This window comes from Oreochromis aureus, linkage group 3, assembly GCF_013358895.1.
Source record: "Oreochromis aureus strain Israel breed Guangdong linkage group 3, ZZ_aureus, whole genome shotgun sequence".
In the NCBI taxonomy this organism is placed as follows: Eukaryota; Metazoa; Chordata; class Actinopteri; order Cichliformes; family Cichlidae; genus Oreochromis; species Oreochromis aureus.
This window is the reverse complement of record NC_052944.1, coordinates 76662450-76683872: the sequence shown is the minus strand read 5'-3', so window position 1 is coordinate 76683872 and position 21423 is coordinate 76662450. Positions and strand designations below refer to the sequence as shown.

At 40.3% G+C, this 21423-nt stretch overlaps 1 protein-coding gene across 2 annotated transcripts; it reads right to left on the bottom strand.

Moving 5' to 3' along the window:
• Positions 1 to 3445: 3445 nt before the first annotated feature.
• On the bottom strand, positions 3446 to 8697 carry LOC116325683 (zinc finger protein 98-like). 2 transcript variants are annotated; one of them, XM_039608676.1, is made up of 4 exons: positions 8638 to 8697; positions 5702 to 5807; positions 4350 to 5366; positions 3446 to 3464 (listed from the first exon to the last, which is right to left on the bottom strand). In XM_039608676.1, the coding sequence occupies exons 2-3, from the start codon at positions 5717 to 5719 to the stop codon at positions 4374 to 4376; spliced, it is 1011 nt and encodes a 336-aa protein (XP_039464610.1). In that variant the 5' UTR covers positions 5720 to 5807; positions 8638 to 8697; the 3' UTR covers positions 3446 to 3464; positions 4350 to 4373. The 2 variants fall into 2 exon arrangements, with proteins under 2 accessions (XP_039464610.1, XP_039464609.1); XM_039608675.1 differs by lacking the exon at positions 3446 to 3464 and having other exon boundaries at positions 3656 to 5366.
• Between the last annotated feature and the right edge of the window lie 12726 nt (positions 8698 to 21423).

Sequence of the window (21423 nt, the reverse complement as noted above, 5' to 3'; positions counted from 1 at the left end):
TAGGCGAGGCCAAAGGCCTGGACTTGATGTAGCTTTTAACTGTACAGCTCCTAACTTGCAGGGATGGCGTGGAGTGTAATGAATGAATGCAAAACATGCTTACAGACACAAACATGACATAGATTTATTTTATAGGGTAAAGGTGGAGCACATGTTGCTTTGTTTCTGCTTAGCAACTACTGAGGCAGAAGGTGTTAAAGATAAGTATGCAATAAGTGAACAGGAAACGTGTGGGGGTGAGACGGGTCAAACAAAATGTTGTAGATAATGGAAACTTGTCTAACTGGCATTAACAGTAACTTTTGCATGTTATGTATATGCTTGAAGCAAAAGGAGGCGTAAATCCTGATAGAAATTTTGAAGTGTGCTTTCTAGCGGAGAGTTAGGCTGACATGGGGATGGTGTATATTTTACCCTGGGTGTGTTTAATAGAACTAAAAGCGTTGCTCACACACATAAAGAGCATTGAGATTAAGTAAAGTTAATATAAAGGATAGAGCCCAGAACATGATATGGTGAACCAACTTTGAATAATTAAAGGAACATTAGATGAACACAGTAGATTAGTGAGGTGTAGCAGAGAGAGGCTGTTTGTTTTCTATCCCTTACAGGAGATTTCCACTACAGAGGGACCCAGAAAAGGAGCAGAGACCACTTAAGCATGAAGTGTCTTCAAGTGGGAGCTGGCGTTTTATCACCTAGATGACATGAGGTTATTGTCTGATTTGCTGAGTCAGGGGACGGCTAGAGAGGGTCAGAGCGAAGGCAGTGGACCTGGGAGTGGTGGTTTCGGTGCCCATGATGCCATTAATGGATCTAGAGGTGACAGAGTGAGTCGAAGAGTGACACAAGAAAACGGTGTGGTGACGTCTCTGGAAGAGACGTCAAGAGAGGGAATTGTAGAATTACAGGGATTATTTTACATAACCATCATCTTTATCATTGCATTAATTATCATTTCATCAAAGCATTTATTGAAGTTGTTGGCATTATGTTATAATTTGTATTACAGGGGTTATCATAATCAAATATTAACATGTTTATTACAGGTGCACTTATAACCACTTTAAATCGTTGAGTTAAATCTATAATCTTAAAAGCTTATATGCTGAGTATATTGTTACAGTAAAATAGTAGCTGAGCAAAGGCCTCAGTGTATTCAGCAACATATTGCACTAGAGTTTACTTGACAACAGGTGACGGAAGGAGGACAAGTCCATGGGGACCTCATCACCATATTTGGAAAAGGATGCCAGAAAGGGGAACTTCTGTGTCTGCATTTATCTCTTCAAAATGATCATTGTCTGTAGAAGAGGCAAATACTGTTCTTAAGATGCAAATTATGTGCTTGTAAATGCAAGAGGGGGCGTTATAATACCCTGATGTTATAAAAGCAATCTGAAGTGTATTTTTGGGCGGGGGTTTACAACTGATGTTTTGCAGTTTAAACCTCCCCACGCTGCGTGTATTCATTAAAATCAATTGTTTGAACAAGCTCTTCTGGACCATCATTGTTTTACTCTCGTCCTCAATTTCGGACCCGTAACACTCCTGTATTAGATTAAAATAAGAGAAAACAGATAACCACTGTTGTGATACCCTTTATCTCTCACTTGGGTTTGTTGGTTTTGTCAAGTCAATTAATACAAAGGAGGACTGGCTTAGTTGAACTTCCTCAGTTGAAACACTCACACAGGTACACACTTAACCTGTATTTTTGTAGGAAAAATTATTCTGGCAACTTAAGCTCACCATCTACAAACTTAACATGAGAAGTTCAAGATTACAGAAATCAAACTGAAGCAGAATTAAGAGAAACTCTTTGTTTCTTTATCAGTACCTGTGAGAAGACTGTTCACACTGTGTTGTTCTCTCTGCAAAGGTTTCTATCAATAAATCTAACTCCAATAGATCTAAAAATAATTTATCTAAAAAGATAGAAAACAAGTAGAAAATCAAAGTGACAGGAAATATGTGTCAATGTTGCCATATTCATCAGCAAGAACATTAGACACCTTCAGGTTCTGTCACGACCGGGCAGCCAATACAAGGAAGAGGACTCAGATGCAGACACCACACAGAGGCTCAAAGGAACACTGTAAAACAAGATTTTATTTTGCCACGCAAGGATAACACACATGGAAAAAAAAATTAAAACGTAAAATCACTAAATATGAACTAAAGGTGAGCGGGAAATGAATCTATCCTCTGGAATTGCTCAGACCCATAGACTAACACAATGCAGAGCCGGGGGAGGTCTGCTTGTGTCCACCTGAAGGAAGTAGGTAGCATCTCCTGGGTGTAGTTGCTGTTTCCCCCTCTGGGGGCGAGTGTACCTGGACTTGGGGTATAGAGTACGTTTGTGGAGTTTGACACTGTGTGTAGAGCGTCCATTTGTGGATGTCTGTACGTTGGGTGAGTGCCCAGTACTTGTTTTTGTGTGCATGAGGGTTGAAATGCACATTTGTGTCTGTCTATATATCAGGTCTTACACTATCTCTCTGGGAACAGAGAGGCCCTCCAACATATGGAGGCCTTTGTCCCCACACCACAGTCCCTGCCGGTGGCTGATTCCCTCAGGAATCAGCCACTGGGGGAGGTCTGCGTTAGTGGTTCTTGGTATCTAGGGCTGGGCTGGCTTAAGCCCTTTAATGGTCCACCATATACAAGTGGATGGCGGGATGAAAAGGGGAAAAAAACAGAAAAAGGAAAAGAAAATATATGGACACTGCTAGCATAATGGACAGGTTTTTGATGCTGCTCCCACACAAACGCAAAGCAGGAGATGAAGCATCGACAAATATGTTTCCAAACAAACTTCCTTCCAAGCCAAAGACTAGAAAATATGGTGAAGCATATCTTTCCTTTGGCTTCACCTGCACAAATGCCAAGGTAGGTCTCCGCGACAGAATTAGTTTCCCCTGCGTCGGGAGCATGCGCTGGGCTCTCTGAATCACGGACAAATAGTATCCCATATTTTTGATTTTTAGTTCACAAACCCTTCTTATAATGACTAACTACTCCCGACATTTTGGAGATGTTAGCTCTTTATACAGTAAAGTTACAGTGGGATACAAATAACATCAAGATTTTTCTTGTAAAACAAAGGGGGGGCTAAAAAAAAGTCTGGGAACCACTGGTTTAAGAAAAGGTTTACAAATTTAAGTACAACAATGACAACTTTTATCAAAAATCACTCCAACAACTATAGATCAACTTACCTCAAAATATATAAAGTATATACACAATTACATCAATATGATGCAACAAACACAGCAGTACTACAATACTCAAAGCTTCATAGAACTGAAACAAACATTTATTTTTAGGTCCATTCTGCTGCTGATACATACTTTAGGTTTCTGAATATTGCCTCACAGATGATGTGCAGCAGTGGGTCCCTCAGCCTGTCCTCACTCTGGACACTTGCAGTTGTCACACATGGAAGTCAAATGTGTGATAAGCTGCAGGATTCAAACACAAGTGTAACTTATAAATACATGTTCATACTTTTATTCCACAGTCAGAGAGAAAGAAAAAGAGAGAGAGTGCAGGACAGACAGACAGGTGACAGTCTCAGGTGTATACACTGCTACAAAACAGCACAAGAGAGGATTTAAAGGAGGATTTAGTGTTTGTGTAATTACGAGTGCTAAACAAGAAGAGTTCCCAGATGGTACAGTGGACACATGTCAGGGCTCTATACTGTGACCAATTTGGTCGCAAATACAACATAATTTCTCAGTGGTGCGACTAAAAAAATCTTAGGTTTCACCAGTGCGACCACCAGTTCGAGTAAAAAAAAGGTCTCCGTGTGGGGAACAACAAGCACACACTATGCCTCAGAGATAGTCAGGTGCGGGACCTCTCTGATTGGTTGTGGTCTAGATATTCCTGTCGGCCTATGTGTATGTACGTTTGAAAGTGCAGGCGGAGAGAAAGAGGTGAGTGGTAGGGCTGGGTTTCAATGATCGATTTTCCAATTAAAATGGATCTTAACTTGAATAACGTGATATTGATTCATTAAATACTGAATCAACTTTTAAATATAAATGTATTTTGCCAGAAACGCCAGGAGCTCACAAAACTATTTCAACAACCACCAAACAGCAAAAACAGCAAATGAGATCACGTAAACAGATTCCACACAAAGACGTGAACACAAAGCGGGGACCCTCTGACGCATCAGAATCAGTAAGATGTCGGCCTCCTCACCCGACAGCACGAATATGGACGGGGCTGAAAGTTGACATCTCACTGATTCTGAGCTGCTGGTATTGTTCCTCTCCGACCAAAAGGAAGCTTCTTTTTTGCTCTTTATCTTTACAAGATAAAACATAAATACATACCGCACAGTAACTGCACTTGTAGAGTTACTTTCTGGTGTGGATCTGTTGGTGGATTTTCAGGTGATGTGGAGATTTAAAAGTCTTCTCACACAGGTCACATTTATAAGGTCTCTCCACAGAGTGGCTAAACATGTGTCGTTGTAACTGTGCACCTGTTGGAAACAGTTTCCCACACTGATCACAGCAGGAAACATCATTTCCAGTGTGAATCCGCAGGTGAATATTTCTGTAGTGTTTGTCGTTGAAAGTTTTTCCACAAAAGTTGCAGCTATACGCCTTAATTCCACTGTGGATGAGTCTATGTTTTTTTAAGTTTTGAGACAGGTTAAAAGACTTTCCACACAAGTCACAGCTGTAACTTTTAACTCCACTGTGGATGACTTGGTGTGTTTTTAAGTTTTGAGCCTGGGTAAAAGACTTTCCACACAAGTCACAGCTGTAAGGTTTAAATCCACTGTGGGTGACTTGGTGTATTTTTAACCCTCCAGCCTTCGTAAAAGACTTTCCGCAGAACTCACAGCTGTAAGGTTTAACTCCACTGTGGATGAGTTGGTGTGTTTTTAAGCTTCCAGGCTGGGTAAAAGACTTTCCACACAACTCACAGGTGTAAGGTTTAACTCCACTATGGATTAGCTGGTGTGTTTTTAAGCTTCCAGGCTGGGTAAAAGACTTTCCACACAAGTCACAGCTGTACGCTTTCACTCCACTGTGGATGACTTGATGTTTTTTTAAGCTTTGAACCTGGGTAAAAGAATTTCCACACAAATCACAGCTGTACGCTTTCACTCCACTGTGGATGACTTGGTGCTTTTTTAAGCTTTCAGCCAGGGTAAAAGACTTTCCACACAAGTCACAGCTGTAAGCTTTAACTCCACTGTGGATGAGTCGGTGTCTTTTTAGGCTTCCAGTCCGGGTAAAATCCTTCCCACACTCATCACAGCTGTATTTTTTCTCTCCCTTTCTTCTGTGACGTTTGTCTGCCTCCTGAGAGCGCTGACTTCTCGCTCCATGTTGGTCCTGCAGTGACAGAGATACAAACAGAGGCAGTGAGTGTGCTACAATCAGAGTTGTAATCAAAATTACATATTGAAGAAATATCGATAAGTGGAGAAAATCTTTTACTCATAAAGAATTGTAAGTTCAACTGATGATATTGTTGTTTCAATGTGTGTAGATAATATATAATCTTTGTATTTTCTTGCAACTTCTGTGGTTTTTGATTTTGAATGTAGATTCTGTATATATGGATGAGCCCAGGATGGAAAAGATAAAGCTGCTGTTAACGTGTTTTTAAAAACCAACCAGCTGTGCACACAGTTTCAATAACATTGTAACTGTGATATTTTTCTCACTTTCTGTGTTGAAGTCATTGTTTCCTCTGTAGTGGCTGAGCTGAGTCCAAATGGCTGAAATTGTTCCTCTGTTGCTCCACCAGACTCTTCTCCTCCTGTTACTCAGCTGGGACACAAAAAGTATATATTTGTATTTTATCCCCGACAAAAAGAAGCAGAGCAAATAAACATGACTAAACTCCTCAGTGACAACAATACCTATGAAGCTTCAAGGTGAAACCCCAGAAGCAGCTACAAATAGAAAGTCATCAGTTGCCTACAAGAACTTGAAAGGGAAAAACCCACTGACTGTCCTGTATATCACCACCTTTACCCAGGGGATGCTAGACCCTATATATAAAAAAAGAGTCCCGCTCAGACTCATTGGTAGCAGTATAAACTCAGCCACCTACAACATTTCCAAGCACCTCATTACCATCCTAGACGCTAGATGTTTTTATGTTTTTTACATGTTTCTGAAACAAGAAGGTGTAGCAAACAGATTTTTGTTTGGGGAAAAAGAAGGGGGGGGTAATTAAAATGACATACATGAGCACAAAATGTATTAATCTTACTAACACATACACACACACGCAATAAAGCTCATGAAGACCAGATGATTTTAAGCATGTTTTTCTGATTTTATCATCTTTACTGTCCAAGTAGTACAAAAAACAAACAAACGAAAACACCCACTAATATTTCCTAAAATGTAGTGTTTTGTTTGTTTTATTTAATTCCAAATATTGTGTAACAAGACAAAATTGCAAACATGAACGCAATTTTTTTTTCTCACTCTTAACTATCTGAAGCCTTTCAGTTTCATTTCTCATGTGCAAGTTAGGACAGGGTCAACATTGAAATGAAATGTATTTGAGGAGCAGAAGACAGTCACTCAGCAGTATAGTACAGGTTCTGGCCAGACATGTGGCAGCACTTTTGCTACAATTTTGTTTGTATTTAACAAAATAAAACTGCAGGGATAACCGTGCACATTAGTTTTTTGACTGCAAGTGAAAATTGTTTTCTTTCCAAATAAATCTCTCAATGAGATTCAATCAAACATATCCCTCAATATACCTGGGGCTGTGTCCCAGTGAAGAGACCGCGCACTTGAAGTACGCATTTTGAGACCTATTACGTCACAGCGACGCGACAACGGCTGTCCCAATCTGAAGTGTACTCCAAATATTCAGAAACCTAAAGTATGTGTCAGCAGCAGAATGGAGCTAAAAATAAATGTTTGTTTCAGTTCTATGAAGCTTTGAGTATTTTGGATTAGTAGTCCTGCTGTGTTTGTTGCATCATATTGCTGTAATTGTTTATACGCTTTATATATTCTGAGGTAAGTTGATCTATAGTGTTACATCATATTCTATAAGGATGTCATGTGTTTGTATATTTTCTGCCCAGTTTGACCCATTTAGCCGAAGTCAGCCTGTTTAAGGCTCTGATATCTATTCTGTACTCTTCATTCTATCAGAAACAGTTATCACAGCTCGTACATTTTCTTTTTACACATATATGTCAGCATTGAGGCAAATTTAGCAATGCCCAAATATTAAACAAACAATTAGGGGTGGGCGGTATAAACGGTATACGGTATGAATTTGGCCAACGGTAGAGATTTTGGCTATACCACTTTACCGCGATAGAACATGTTGATGATGTCATCAAGCTACACCTGTTTTGCAGTGATGGGAATAACGGCGTTACAAGTAACGGCGTTACTTTTTTTCAGTAACGAGTAATCTAACTAATTACTATTCCTATCGTTACAACGCCGTTACAGTTACTAACAAGAAAATGCGGTCCGTTACTATTTTTCAACAAACAGACGGTTGAAGCTGTGTTCAGCTTACCGCGTCTTATATCAGTTGCACTAGCCATACAGGAAGTCGGATCACTTTCTTTCTAAGCTTCTTAGACTCAGAACAAAAGCTGTCCAGCTTTGTGTTAATCAAAACCCTTTTTACAAATCCTGCTGGAATACGTCAGGTCACAGCTGCAGACAAAGTAAGATGGAAATAATTGAACAAGCAAGCAAACGCTCAGCTTCTCCCAGCATGCTGAGCTAATGATTAGTTCATGTTTTTCTGCAAACACTCTCTCACCCTTCTCTCAAGACACCTAGGAGAGCAGCAGAAGACTTCATTCAGGAGCTGTTGAAGTTTTTCACTGATTCTTTTTGATGGTAGCGATCAGGCGCATATTTTTATTTCCAAAAACAGATGTCTTTATTTGCCTTGGAAGAAAATAAAATATAGACGCACCCATAGCTGGACTGGCCAGCTATGGGTGCATCTGGCTGATGGCGATTTTTCGTTTTTATGGGCCGACGGTTTTTTTGCGTTTTTTTATAACAAGTTGATCTGGCTGTAGGCTGTGGCACTTGGCCAGAGGTGGCGAGGGTTGATTCGAGTCCATGTTAGTGCACACAAAGTAAACTGCATGCTTTAGTTGTGAAGCAAAAACGCTGAAATCGGAGAAATAAAATGTAGGAGGGGAACGATAACGAAGGCAAGAGTCTCCCGATTGTTTACTCTTGCTGTCCTGTGAACAATATCGGCGTGGTGTTAATTGTTTGCCGTTTTCGCGATCGCGTCGCGCATGAGAATATCACCAACTCGCGACATTTTTAAACATTTTGTTGTTCAACAGCAACAAATCCTATTCTAAAAGGTGATTGCCCTCCCCCAGGCTTGTACCTGTGGCTTCCTGTCCTGGGGGTGGGGGTTGGCTCTTCTCCTGCCCTGCACCCCATCCTTTTGTTCATATTCAAAGACTATTTTTCTATATGTATTCTTACCCCCTAGCAACCGCCATATTATAATGTTGCAGACAATCACAAACTCTACAGTCTGTCTAACTCCAGTGTATACCAAGCAATCTATTATTCGCAACAGAGATAAACTCAACATAAACTGAACCCACATTAAAGTTAGCTCGGTGCTTACCTTTAGATGAGCCCACAAACCGAGAGAAACTCCGTGATGAAGCTGGAAGTTTTTCGAAACACAGGAAACAGATCAGGGAGCAGAGACCCACGTGGTTCACGCTGATCTCAGCAACGATCCAGGAGACAAAGGTGTGCAGATCGATGCAGATATCGATCTAAACGTTGGTAGTGGTATATGTTCCTGTAAGTTCACTACTTTACTCCCGTTTCATGAAAAAGCAGCTCTCTCTGCTCAACTCCTGTCTTGCGCACACACTTTGCCCCGCCTCTTCTTCTTCTTCTTGTTCTACGTATTATTGGCGGTTGGCAAACAACTGCATGGTGCATTACCGCCACTACTGGATGGAGTCTGGACAGAAATCACGCTAAAAAAAAAAATAAATAAAAAAATCATATCCTCCCAAACAACCTTCCTTCTCTCAAAAACTGAAACAAATTCTGATAACATTTATCCCCCGACAACTTCTGCAATAACCCTACAAGATCAATTTTCATAGCAATGCTACAGAGATTTTGGACCAATCGTCTCCTCTCTACCGTATAATTCCAATACTGCAAAATAACATCCTCCAAAGTTTCATCCGCTCCACAATAATAATAATGATAATAATAATAATAATAATAATAATAATAATCCAAATCTCAGTCTTGACACCACCTCCTCTCACCTACTCCTTCTTGTGGCTCTCCTCACTCCCACCTAGGGATGGGTATCGTTTAGGTTTTATCCGATAACGGTGCCAAACCGGTACTTTTGAAACGCTGCCGGTGCTTAAACGGTGCTCGAACCGGTGCTTAAAGAATGGAGAACACAAAATTGTCCAAAAACCTCTCATGTTCAGCTGTTTTTTTTGTAAAAAGATAACAATGTTAGCCTTTTCTGCAGCTATAGGGCATATATGGTCTCACTCTTGGCTGGAAGCAGTGCTTAAACAATGGAAAAAACACAAACTTTGTCCAAAAGCCTCTCATGTTTAGCTGTTTCCCACTTTTTCTTTGGTCATTTTAGCCTTTTTGGCCAGGGTGAAGGGAGTATCTGCCATCAAACAAGAAGACAGCCACATGTAACTACGACGGTGTTTGCTAGTTCACCTTACATGCATTAATGTAATAACGTGGTTAGTGTACTCAACGTAAATTACACACGAACAACATGAAGCTACTCACGCAGAGAAGAACAGCTGCTGCTGCCATCATCATCCTCATCATTTCTGCTACGCTGACAGGGCTAGGGGCCAGGACTCTACTCTTCGGGTTTTTGGGGGATGTTGCTAACTCCAGGTCCGATAACAGGCACCACACCCGCAGTAGATGTGCACGGTGTGAGGTCTCACAGCAAGCTATCAAACACGGCGCATTTCTCGGCTTTAAAAAAAATGCTATGCGTCGCCAGGTGTTTCATCAGATTTGAGGTGTTACCTCCTTTGCACAGTATCAGCTTGAAGCACTTGTTGCAGGCTTCTGAGTTTGTATATTTTGCTGTGAAGTACAGCCAGACTTTGACCGCTTCGCCTTGGGCATTTTTAATCTGTAGCTCTGCTCTAAAAGAACGTACATACCTGGGCCTGCCTACTAAGCTTGCAAAGGTAAAATGATTGGCTAGAATCCAAAGTGTATGACATCTCAGGGAAAAAAAGCACTGAAATGTGTGATTTTTCCTCCTGGAAAAAAGCATCTCATTCCTATTTTGTGCGATCAGTACTATCAGTGTCTGGCTCACCTGAATAAGTGCTGTCAGCAGATAAATGTGCCGTTAAACTGAACACAGCCATATGAACAAGAAATTCAGGCTTACTGGACTGAACCCCTGCTGGACAGACAGTCAAATGTCACTTATTAGAATAGAATAGAATAGAATAGAATAGAATAGCTTTTTATTGTCACTGTTACAAGAACAGTGAAAGGCAGTTTGGCATCTCTCCATGTGTGTGAAGTACACAATAGCGTAAGTATTTACACAATGACAAATTTACATTTACACAAGAAAGATATGTACAAGTTATACATACACCTGCAAACATACACGCACATACAGACATATATGTATATATACATATTAGCATCCGTACATGCATACACACACATATTTCCACATACACGCTTACATCTATATACATACACATACATGCCATCTAACTAGCAGGTGCATTGAGAGGTGCAGTGTGATCAGTGATATTGCACATTGAGTGTGTGTGGGGGTGATATTGCACATTGAGTGGGGGGTGCTGTTGGAACTATACTAAATAATGTTATAATAAATACAGTTTAAAGAGGTAAGGGTGTTGTTTGCATTGAAGTATAAACAGAAATACGATTTATTAATAAGGTGTAATGTCCATGAGTGTTGGCAGTGCAGTTATCCTCCAGTCAGGGTGGAGGTAGGGCATGTTTGACAGCCTGTGGGTAAAAACTTCTGTTGAGTCTGTTATTATTATCCTTTATTACCTGAAATTGTATAATTGAACAGAAATGAAATGCTATAGTCTCCTTTGGTTTTTGTAGACTTTCATTCTGACTTTGAGGGTGAAGAGGTTTGAAGGCATGTGCAATACCATCTGAAAATCTTATAGGCAGCTTTATTTTTCAGCACAACAATGATCCCAAACTCACTGCTGTGACAGTAAAAGCATACTATAATGTTCCCAGTCCTCAGACAAGCACCACAGACACTCAGTCGTATGTTTGCTTGTTGTGTTTATTTTATTTACAGTGCAGTTTCTTTTACAGGGTTAAATAATAATAATAAAAATTGCAGCATAAAGTGCAGTTTTTCTTCTTAACAAAATAAGGCAGAAACATGAAAGGTTATTTGGCCAGCTTCACCTTTAAACACTGAGTAACCTTAGCCAACATTATTTTGTACATTAGTGTGGTCTCAAACATTTTAATGCAAATAAAATAATAAAAACCCATTGGACTCACAATACCTCCATTCTTATTTACTCTCCGTCTCTCTCAGCCAGTTACTTAGATAGTCTGTTCACATTCTCAGAGCAGCTCTCTTTTTGTTACTAAGTGACCTGCAAGCAGAGATGTAATCCGATTATTTTTTTCAAGTAACAAGTGAAGTAAGGGGTTACTATTGCAAAAAAGGTAATTAGATTACCACTACTTTCCCGTAAGCACGCTGTGTTACTGCGTTACTAAAACCGTGATTTTTTTTGTGAGTGTCTCACGACAATGATGTAAGCAAGAGCGACGTTCGTGGCATCAGCTGTGTGCAGATCAAAAATGGATAATATATCGTGTGCGGGAGAGAGTATGACTGTGCAGCGTTTAAAGCGTGGAAGTACTGACCTTACTTTTAGTTTGATTCCATAAAAAGTGACAAAAACATTAGCGTCCGCTGTTCACTGCGTGGGAAGAAAAATTCTTTTTACAGCAAAACCCCCCAAAACTTTCGACCAACACTGCCTGCAAGTGAGAACAGTTTCTCATATGGAGCAGAACTCGCAGGACGAATCAAATACTTGGGCCAGGACAGTAGTGATGTGTTGTTCGCGAATGAAACGGATCTTAGAGCCGGATCTTTGAAGTGAACGATGCGAGCCGGTTCCTTTTTGGGAGCTGTGGGTGTTTTGTTTTTTTTCTCTGTTTTTTTCACACACACACACCCCCCCCTCTCTCTCTCTCTCGCACTTTTTTTCCCACTTCACTCCGCACGCCAGTCTTGTGCTTTGTGCTGGTAAGAGGGGGGAGGGGCGGTAGTTACACTCGCAGCAGCACAGGAACAGAGCGGGAGGGAGAGAGAGAGAAAGAGAGCCAGGGACAACAACATCACATTAGAAAGATATAGTAATCATCCACAACTATTTTCAGTTGCAGATGAGAAAGGATTCAGAAAGTTTATTCATGCAGGTCCATATGACAGAGAATGTGCATCTTCTTTTTGTTTTCATATTTTAATTTATATTTAATTGTGTTGTGGTTTGCAGTGTTTTGTGTTGTTTCATTTTAAATTTGTTTAAAAGGAAAAAGCTGAAAATTTAAATAGTTAAAAGTTGAACTGTGACTAGCTGGTTTTTGCATTATATGATTTATTTATTACATTTTATGTGGCGTGAATAAATAAAAGTATATTTACGGTGGCCCCTAGAGACAAAGGATGTACAAACTCCAAAACACGTACGAACTCTGAAGCACGTACAAAACACAACAGAAGTGCTCCAGGATGCTCGGCGCAGTGTTGAGCTTTTGTTACCTAGTGGCTACACAAGCCAGCAAGTACCAATGTCGCTTTTTCTTGGAAACGGGAGCAATAGAAAAAACAAAGGGCGTTGAAGCAACGGTGACTAGCCCCTCATCCTTCGACCACATTCCTGCCAGGCATGAGGCAGGTGAGGAGTGGTTGGAACCAGACGTGAGGGAGGAAGGAGTCCGATGCTGCAACTGCAGCTGCTGCAGCGGGGCTCCGTCCGCTGCGGTGGGGTGAGAGGGCTAGTTCGCTGTGACTGAGGTGGTGTGGATGAGAAGATGAGGGTGAATTGGGCCAGCTCCCGGGCTTGTCATTTAAACTGGACTACTGTGATTCAAAAAGGAGACCAGTCTGGGTCACATGTCTATGAGTTTGTTGTTTATAACAGTGAACACAAATATCAGCCTGATTTGTTTTTCATGTCTTCTCCTCATCAGTTATCAGGAGAGCAGACAGTCAAAGATACTCTGCTTGTTTCTCATTTCCCCTTTAGCAAATATTTCCCGTGGAGAACAAACAAACAAACAAACAAACAACAAAAACAAGAAAAATAGTATAATTATAGTATAATTACTTTTATGTTTTAAAACCATGAACCATCAGCTCTTCTCTTTGTGTGTTAAGGATTTTCTAATTTGTCTAACGCCTCTCTGTGTCTCCTCTGCTTCCTGCCTTTGACTTGAATCAGAACCAGATACTTTATTAATCAACTGAAAGGACACATCTATGAATGCAGTCAGAGACTTTCTCACAACCTCACACTTCATCTGATCACATTTAGACTCAGGTTTAAACTCAGATTTACACTCAGATTATTTGTTTGTGACTAAAACTACAGACCCAGAGATTTTATATAAATGAAAATCAGCAATAAAACTAACACAGTACTGCTGAGCTTGACTTTTTGTCTGTGCGGGTGAGATTTAAGTGTTAGAAACCAAACAGAGAATTTGTGTCTGACATAAAGAGCATCAGTGTAGTTTACATACAACATTTTTCTTATTGAATTAGTTTGTCTGTTCAAATGAAGGATTCTTTGACCTTTAACCTCTTTGCTCTGTGTTGTTTCCTCTTTCAGTGAGGAGAAACATCACAGCTGAGTCTGGACAGAACATCACTCTTACATGTCGAGCTCCAAACAACAACGACATCATCTGAGGACCTGAGGACACTCATGTGAGAGAAAATCTGCTCACACAGATATATAGAGCCAAATACTGTCAATAAGGCCTCTGCAATGTTCTGAAGACAGTTAAACCTGTCAGGTAGCGATGTCCAGCAGGTGAAAATGCAAGCTCCATGAACACGCACAGCTGTGGATTCCAGCTGCTTCGATGTCGCATTAACTGGCATTAACTCAGCCAGTTAATGCGAGACAAATCCAGCTGCTCATTAAAGATTTCTGGTTTGATCAGAAAATAAAACATTGGTCCATACACCTGAAAGTCCCAAAAATGCATTGTGTCTCAAGTCTATGGATGCATTTTGACTAGAGACCGGCCCCCCAGATATTAAAGCCATAAAGCCTTTGAATGAAAACAAACGCTGTTGTGACAGTGATGTACACCGTCTTGTTGGTAAATGTATGATTTCTATTCATTTTACGTCAGATAAAAACTTTGGTTGTAAGCTTCAGATAATTATTTAATAACAGCCAGACATTTTAAATGAGAATAAGAAAGTATTTCTTTGTGCCCCCCTTTCCCTGTTAATGCCCTACCTGGCCCCCCTGGCAAAACTTTGCTAGATCCGCCCCTGCACAGTTACCAGCTGTCAGCTACTTAGAAAAGGATCCTGGTGTTATTTGTCTCTCAGAAACAGTTGATAACTTCCCTTCAACACATTCATGTCACCTAAAAGGTAAACCTGTTTCTCCATCACCTGTTCAGCTCTGATGATTCAATAAGGACATCTCCTGGTTTCATCTTCATGTTTCCCTCTCACCAGATAACCAAACCGATATCATGACCAGCAGCTTTTACAGCTGTGGCTCCAGAAAACCTCAGCTGATTCTAGAAATTAATATTAAATAAATTCTAACAACAGCTGATCAAGCTTAAACGTGCTGCTGTTGTTTAGTGCGACATCCGGCGGTTTCCTCTTTCTGGTGCAAAGTGAGCGATAAACAAAATAGAGAGCAAAGCTGATCAGCTGATCATTGATCAGTTTCATGATTGAAGTAGCAACAGGAGAGAGAGGGGAGAGAATGAGAGGAGAAGAAGATGCAGCTGTGCAGCAAAGACACAGAATAATTCCAGCTTTGTGTCTTTTTCCATCCTGGCTGAAGTACGGGACAAACTGTGTTCCTTCTCAGCTCAACACGAAACGCGTAATAATTTCTCTGAATGCGGGACAATTCCGTTTGTACGGGACGGTTGGCAACTCTACTAACTAACCTTATGAATAAAATAAAGTTCACTCAGTAACATCATAGCACCCGCCCAGCAGTATAGAAACTCCGTCATGCTAGCTAGTACGCAGTACGAGTTATTGTAACTGACTGTAAAAAGTCAGCACAACGAAAATAAACTCCACCTAAACTTGGTTTATATCTGACCCAGATAGACTGCGGGTCATAACTTCTTACCTGAAGTTCAGTTCACCTGACGCTCTGACCGGCGGCTGCCTCGGGTCTCTCCTCCTGCCTCCCCTTCCCTCATCCACCTGCTGGCCTCCACCACTTGTTAATTTTACTGAATCTGTGGAAGCTCCGCCATGGCCAACACCAAACAACCGAGTTGTTTTTACAGACTGACCAGCGTCTGGCCAATCCGCCACCAACAAAAAAAAAAAAAAAAAAAATCATCGGGCCACCGAGCAAATGTCCGGTATGCCCGATGTCCAGTCCAGCTATGGTCGCGCGTGCCATCAGTTAACCCTTCGCGTGCCAACGGTGGCACGCGTGCCTAGGGTTGCCGACCCCTGGGATACGCAGACTGTTTTTAATTCTTGAAAGACCAGTTGCATAAATGGGATATGCAAGAAGACATTTATTTATTTGAATATATTTTTTACTTTGTTATCTTGATGCATGCTCAATCATACAGGTAAGTAAATCTCCCAAAGGTTGATTCTGTTCATCTGGACGTAGCGTTTTCAGTGGGAGAAACGCTCCATCACTCATCCAAGTGATTTCTTCAATCTCAGCTGACTGCAGGTTTCCCCAATCTTATAAACATAACATGCATAATAACTGACACTAACACCACTGAAGTAACAATGGTCTGGGAGGTCACTTCCTTCATCATAATTATACAAATTCACATGAACATCAAAGTCCACTGATCAATCAAATTTATCACTTGATAAAAGTAAAACCATATCAGCGATGGGTCTCAAAAACACTTTTTCATTTCCATCTTTCACAGTCTTTACTTCTGCTTTTCGAACCTTATTGTCCTTGCTCTCAAATGTTTTTACAACTTTTCCCATGGACCAGTCATTTCTCTGTGCGAGAGAATCTTTCAATAACACAGCAGCACCAACTTTTGTGTTTGTTTTATCATCGGTCCATTTACTCCCTTGCTTTAGTGTTGAAAGATATTCACTTTTCTACAGTTTCCAAAAAGAGTCTGTCAAACACTGTACTTGCTTCCATTGCTTTGAGTAGAGGTGGTCCAACACTTCCTGTTGGTGCACATAATATATTGACCTTTTGTGTAAGAAGCACTGCTGGAGTGAGAAGGTTTGGTTTGTCTGGATCTGTTGAGACTGGTACAAGTGGTCTTGCATTCATTATTGACATTACTTCTGCCATGAATGTACTAAACACTTCATGTGTTAGTTGGATATGTACGGCTTTCAACAGAATACCATCTAGGATGCACCTTGCAACTCCAATAAGTCTCTCCTATGATCCACCCAATGTGTGACGAGTGTGGGGGATTAAACAGCCATGTGCATCCTTTCTCTTGTAGGTATGAGTTTTGTTCTGTGTCTTTGTGATCAAATGTGATCCTATAAAATTTGTTCCTCTATCGAACCAGAGTATTTGAGCAGGTCCATGGATGCAGAAAAGTCTCCTTAGTGCATTGATGAAGCTGGATGTTGACATTGATTCAATGAGCTCAATGTGCACAGCTCTCGTGGACATGCAGGTGAAAAGCACAGCCCAGCGTTTACTGTCTACACTTCCTCCTCTGGTGCGACACTATTGAACGGTGGCCTTTGTGTCAGCCTGTCCACGGGTAAATCTGCCATCTTTTGGGTCTGAAGTCGTGCTCTAAGCTTCCGACAGAGAACACACTTGTAAATAACAGAAGAGACAAGCCATTTACTGCCAATAATCCAAAATCCAGAACCTCTAAGCGCTCCGTATGTTATGTGACGCCCTTGATGTGCGACCTTCTCATGATGGTATCTAATAAGAATAACAGCTATATGTTGAGCATTTGGGATAATGAGTGGATGTTTCTCATCTTTTGTTAGGTTAGCAGGTGCCAATCATCCTCCTATTCTGAGGAGCCCATCTTCATTAATAACTGGATTTAACCTTTGAAGACAGCTTTGTTTTGGAAGTGGCTGATTTTCTTTTATACATCTGTACTCTTCCTTGAATGTTTCACTTTGTAATGTGCGAATGATAAACTTTGTTGCTTTAGACATTTCATCTGCAGTGTTAGTTTCACTGAAACACTTCCAGGGTAATGTAATGTCCCACATTACTGATGGAAATCTCACAGTCTAAGAAGGCTAACCTTATCCTCCTCTCTGGTGAATTTGATGTGTCAGTACATGGTCGATGCTCATGAGAATTTGCATAATTAAGATTAAGGAAGTGACCTCCCAGCCCATTGTTCCTTCAGTGGGCAGGTTTTACTCATTATGCAAATGTACTGTTTATAAGATTGGGGAAACCTGCAGTCAGCTGAGACTGAAGAAGTCACTTGAATGAGTGATGGAGCGTTTCTCCCACTGAAAACAATACGTCCAGATGGACAGAATCAACTTTTGGACATTTACTTTCCTGGATGATTGAGAATGCATCAAGACGAAAAATTAGAACGTGAAAAAAAATCAAAGATGGCAGAAAGTGATACTGAAATGTTATCATTCTAAGCTGATATGGACCTTAAAATGTTGTTGCCTTGGACAGTGGTGGGTAGTAACGAGTTACATTTACTTGAGTAAGTTTTTGAAAAAAAATGTACTTTTAAAGTACCGTTTTTGCACGATACTTTTTACTTTTACTTGAGTATATTTGTGAAGAAGAAACGGTACTTTTACTCCGTTACATTTGCAAAATTCGACTCGTTACTTTAAAAAAAAAAAATTAGTTTAACATATCCGGTTTTTAAGTGATGATGTGACGAATCCTACTTCCGGGCCTAAAGTAGTCTGCGTTTAATATGGCTTTTGTGTTGTTAACATGTTTTGTATTTTCTTCTATTTAATCTCAAAAAGCTCCTAAAAACAGTCAGTGATCACTGTTGACCTCCCTCGGCTTTTATTACCGCTAATCATTTATTTAAGCTCAGTTTTTAAAACCTTAAGATGTAACTACAGCCCAGCCCAGTATATGAATGACTAACCTCGTATTGTGGATGGATTATCTCACTTGTTCTCCTGGCTGAAGTTTAGTCCTTTTACAGCATCCTGCGTTGTGATTACATTTCTTCCTGACCACCGAGAACCCTCATGTTAACTTTTATAATATTATATTATGCTAACATAGCTGTGTCGCCAGTGGCGATCCTAGCCTGTTTGGTGCCCTGGGCGAACACTCCCTCTGCTCCCCCCCCCCCAATTTTCTTGATATTTATTTATAATCACCTCTGTTAATCCTTGATATTTAGAACTGAGTGATCTGTATATATCAGTGCTATTTCCAGGGGCGGATCTAGAGAAATTTTCTTAGGGTGGCATGAGGGTGGCAAAGAAATCAAACGGGGTGGCAAAATCAAAGCCTTTTTTTTCCCCCAAACACATATGCAGGTGGTTACATATGGTTAAAATGATTCAAATGCAGTAAGTATACACGTTTTTCATATAAATATAGTCTATAACTTAATTATTGTCTGTAGCCCACATAATTAAACACTTTAGTTACATAAAACATGTGAGTTTTGATGTTATGTACTGTACAGCCTGTATAATAAATAAATATGTAGCCCAATAAGTATGAAATCCAGAAAGCTACACAACATGGGGCGGTTCATTTACAAATACAAGTCTAACTTAAGTTTCACACTGTTTTTTGTTAGAAAACAGTCACATTGTTACAGCTTAAATTACACAAAATGTCAGAAATCTGCACTGTCATGAGCAAAAATTTAAACCTAATTTTTCATGATTTGTTGGATTAACCCACTGAGGTCTGAAATACAACCGGCCATTTTTGACTCCTTTTGAGTTTACGTTTGTATTTCCCCCTCAAATTGTTTCATTTGATTTTTTTTCCCCTTGCCTTGTTTGGTATCATTCTTTTCAGCTCAACTGAATTTAGTTGTTTTTTTCACTGACATACTGCATTAGTATTACTGATCTGAAATCACACAAAGAACTTAAAATCCTAGTAGTATTTTTTACTGTAAAAAAAACCCACAGACATGTTGAGTAAATTTTTATAACTTGAAATGAAAATATAAATTGTACATTTTGTAAACATATACAACTATTTATCTAAAAATGCAGCCAATACACCTGCTGTTTTTTTTTTCATTTTAAAAATATTAAAAATATTACTAAAACTAAAATGAGAGAACAATCAGGTGTCGCAATAAGATGCCCCACAAATGATGTGTGCCAGTAAAAAAAAAGATGGTCCACCAAAAGACAGAGGAGAACAGCACAGGGATAAACCTGCAGGCCTGACAACAGGTGTATCACTCCGCTGGTTTTCTACTTGGTGACAGTGTTTACATTACAAATGTGCCTCTGTGACATTCATTAGTGCCCTCACTGACACACAAAACAAAACGACTACACAACAGAACAACTACACAAGACAACACAACACACTAAGTATACACTCCACACTAAACGTCACAAATCTCCCACATCTAAAAACTCTCTCTCTCTCTCTCTCTGTCTCACTCGCTCGCTCTGTCTTGCTGCCGTTACCGTCACTCCCAAAACTCTCCCCTCTTCCTAAACAACCAAATCCCACGTGTTGACTTTTTTTTTTTTTTTTTTAATTGGTCGACATGGTGCATTTTCTTTCTTTACTGTTTTCGCGCTGTCCTTAGAAAATGCTTAAAACCCACACACACAAAAACGTGGCGACAGTATTTAGAAAAAAGCGTGGCTTATATATATTATCATAACTCTGGATTTACTGGCCTGTAATTAAAATTTAAAAACTTTGAACTCCGAACTTTCAATATGGGCTGAAACAGAGACTCAGCGTGGCTGCAGCTTGTTGCTATGCCAGCTTACATCAGTCATGTGATTTGGAGGTGCAGCGTGTCTGTGGACCACAGAGGGTTAATAACACTCACCTTCCTTCCATTTCCAGAGTGTAACATCCAACCACCTGTGTAAAATCCGAAATTCCCATGGTGTTGTTCAAAATGTGCTCTGGCACAATCATAAGCATCGCTTGCTACTGAAAACAAGAAAAAAACCGGTCCTGCTATGGGCTGAACCATTTGTTAATGGTGGAGGGGGGGGTAACACTATGCAATATATTCAGTTTTAGCATTTATATTCACTGTTGACTGTAACTACGCTCAAACTGTTAATGCTATCTTATTTTAATAAACAACACTGTCATATGCAAAACTGGGGTGGCACTTGGGGTGGCAAGGGATCATTTTAGGGTGGCAGTTGCCACCCCATGCCACCCTTCTAGATCCACCCCTGGCTATTTCTTAAATGTGTAAAATCTGTAACATATTGTATTGTTTGGAGTTTAGTCTGTTACTGTTACTATTTTTAGAATTTCTTCTCGGAGCAACTGTAACCCACATAATTTCCTTAGGGATTAATAAAGTATTCTGATTCTGATTGTTTCAGGATGACCTGCCATCCAATGACACATCTGCTTACCTGTATCTTTTGCTTGTTTCTCCTCCTCTTCTTTTCTGTTTTTTCTAAACTGAGCACCTGATGGCTTTGAACGTTTCTTGTCCATCTTCCATTGGTTTTAATTTTGCACTCCAGTATGAAAACCCATCCCCCAACTCGAGGATCACAACAACATAACCTAACAGACCTACACCTTAGCTCAGCGGTCCCCAACCTTTTTTGCGCCACGGACCGGTTTATGCCCGACAATATTTTCACGGACCGGCAATAAGGTATCGCAGATAAATACAACAAAATAAAACTAGTGCCGGTACCGAAAAAAAGAAGATTTATTCATAACACACGTGAAAAGACCCAGGAAAACCGAGTTAACGATAAAAACGATAACAAAATAACAAAATAACCGATAAAAACCCTGAAAACCATACATTTCACACCTGAGCCTCAACTCTCGCGGCCCGGTACCAAACGACTCACGGACCGGTACCGGTCCGAGGCCCGGGGGTTGGGGACCGCTGCCTTAGCTCACAGATTCACTTTGTCTATAGGGTTTATTTATCATGAATACATAATGGGTTTGGATTTACAACATTATGAATGAAATGTGCTCTATTTGGAAGC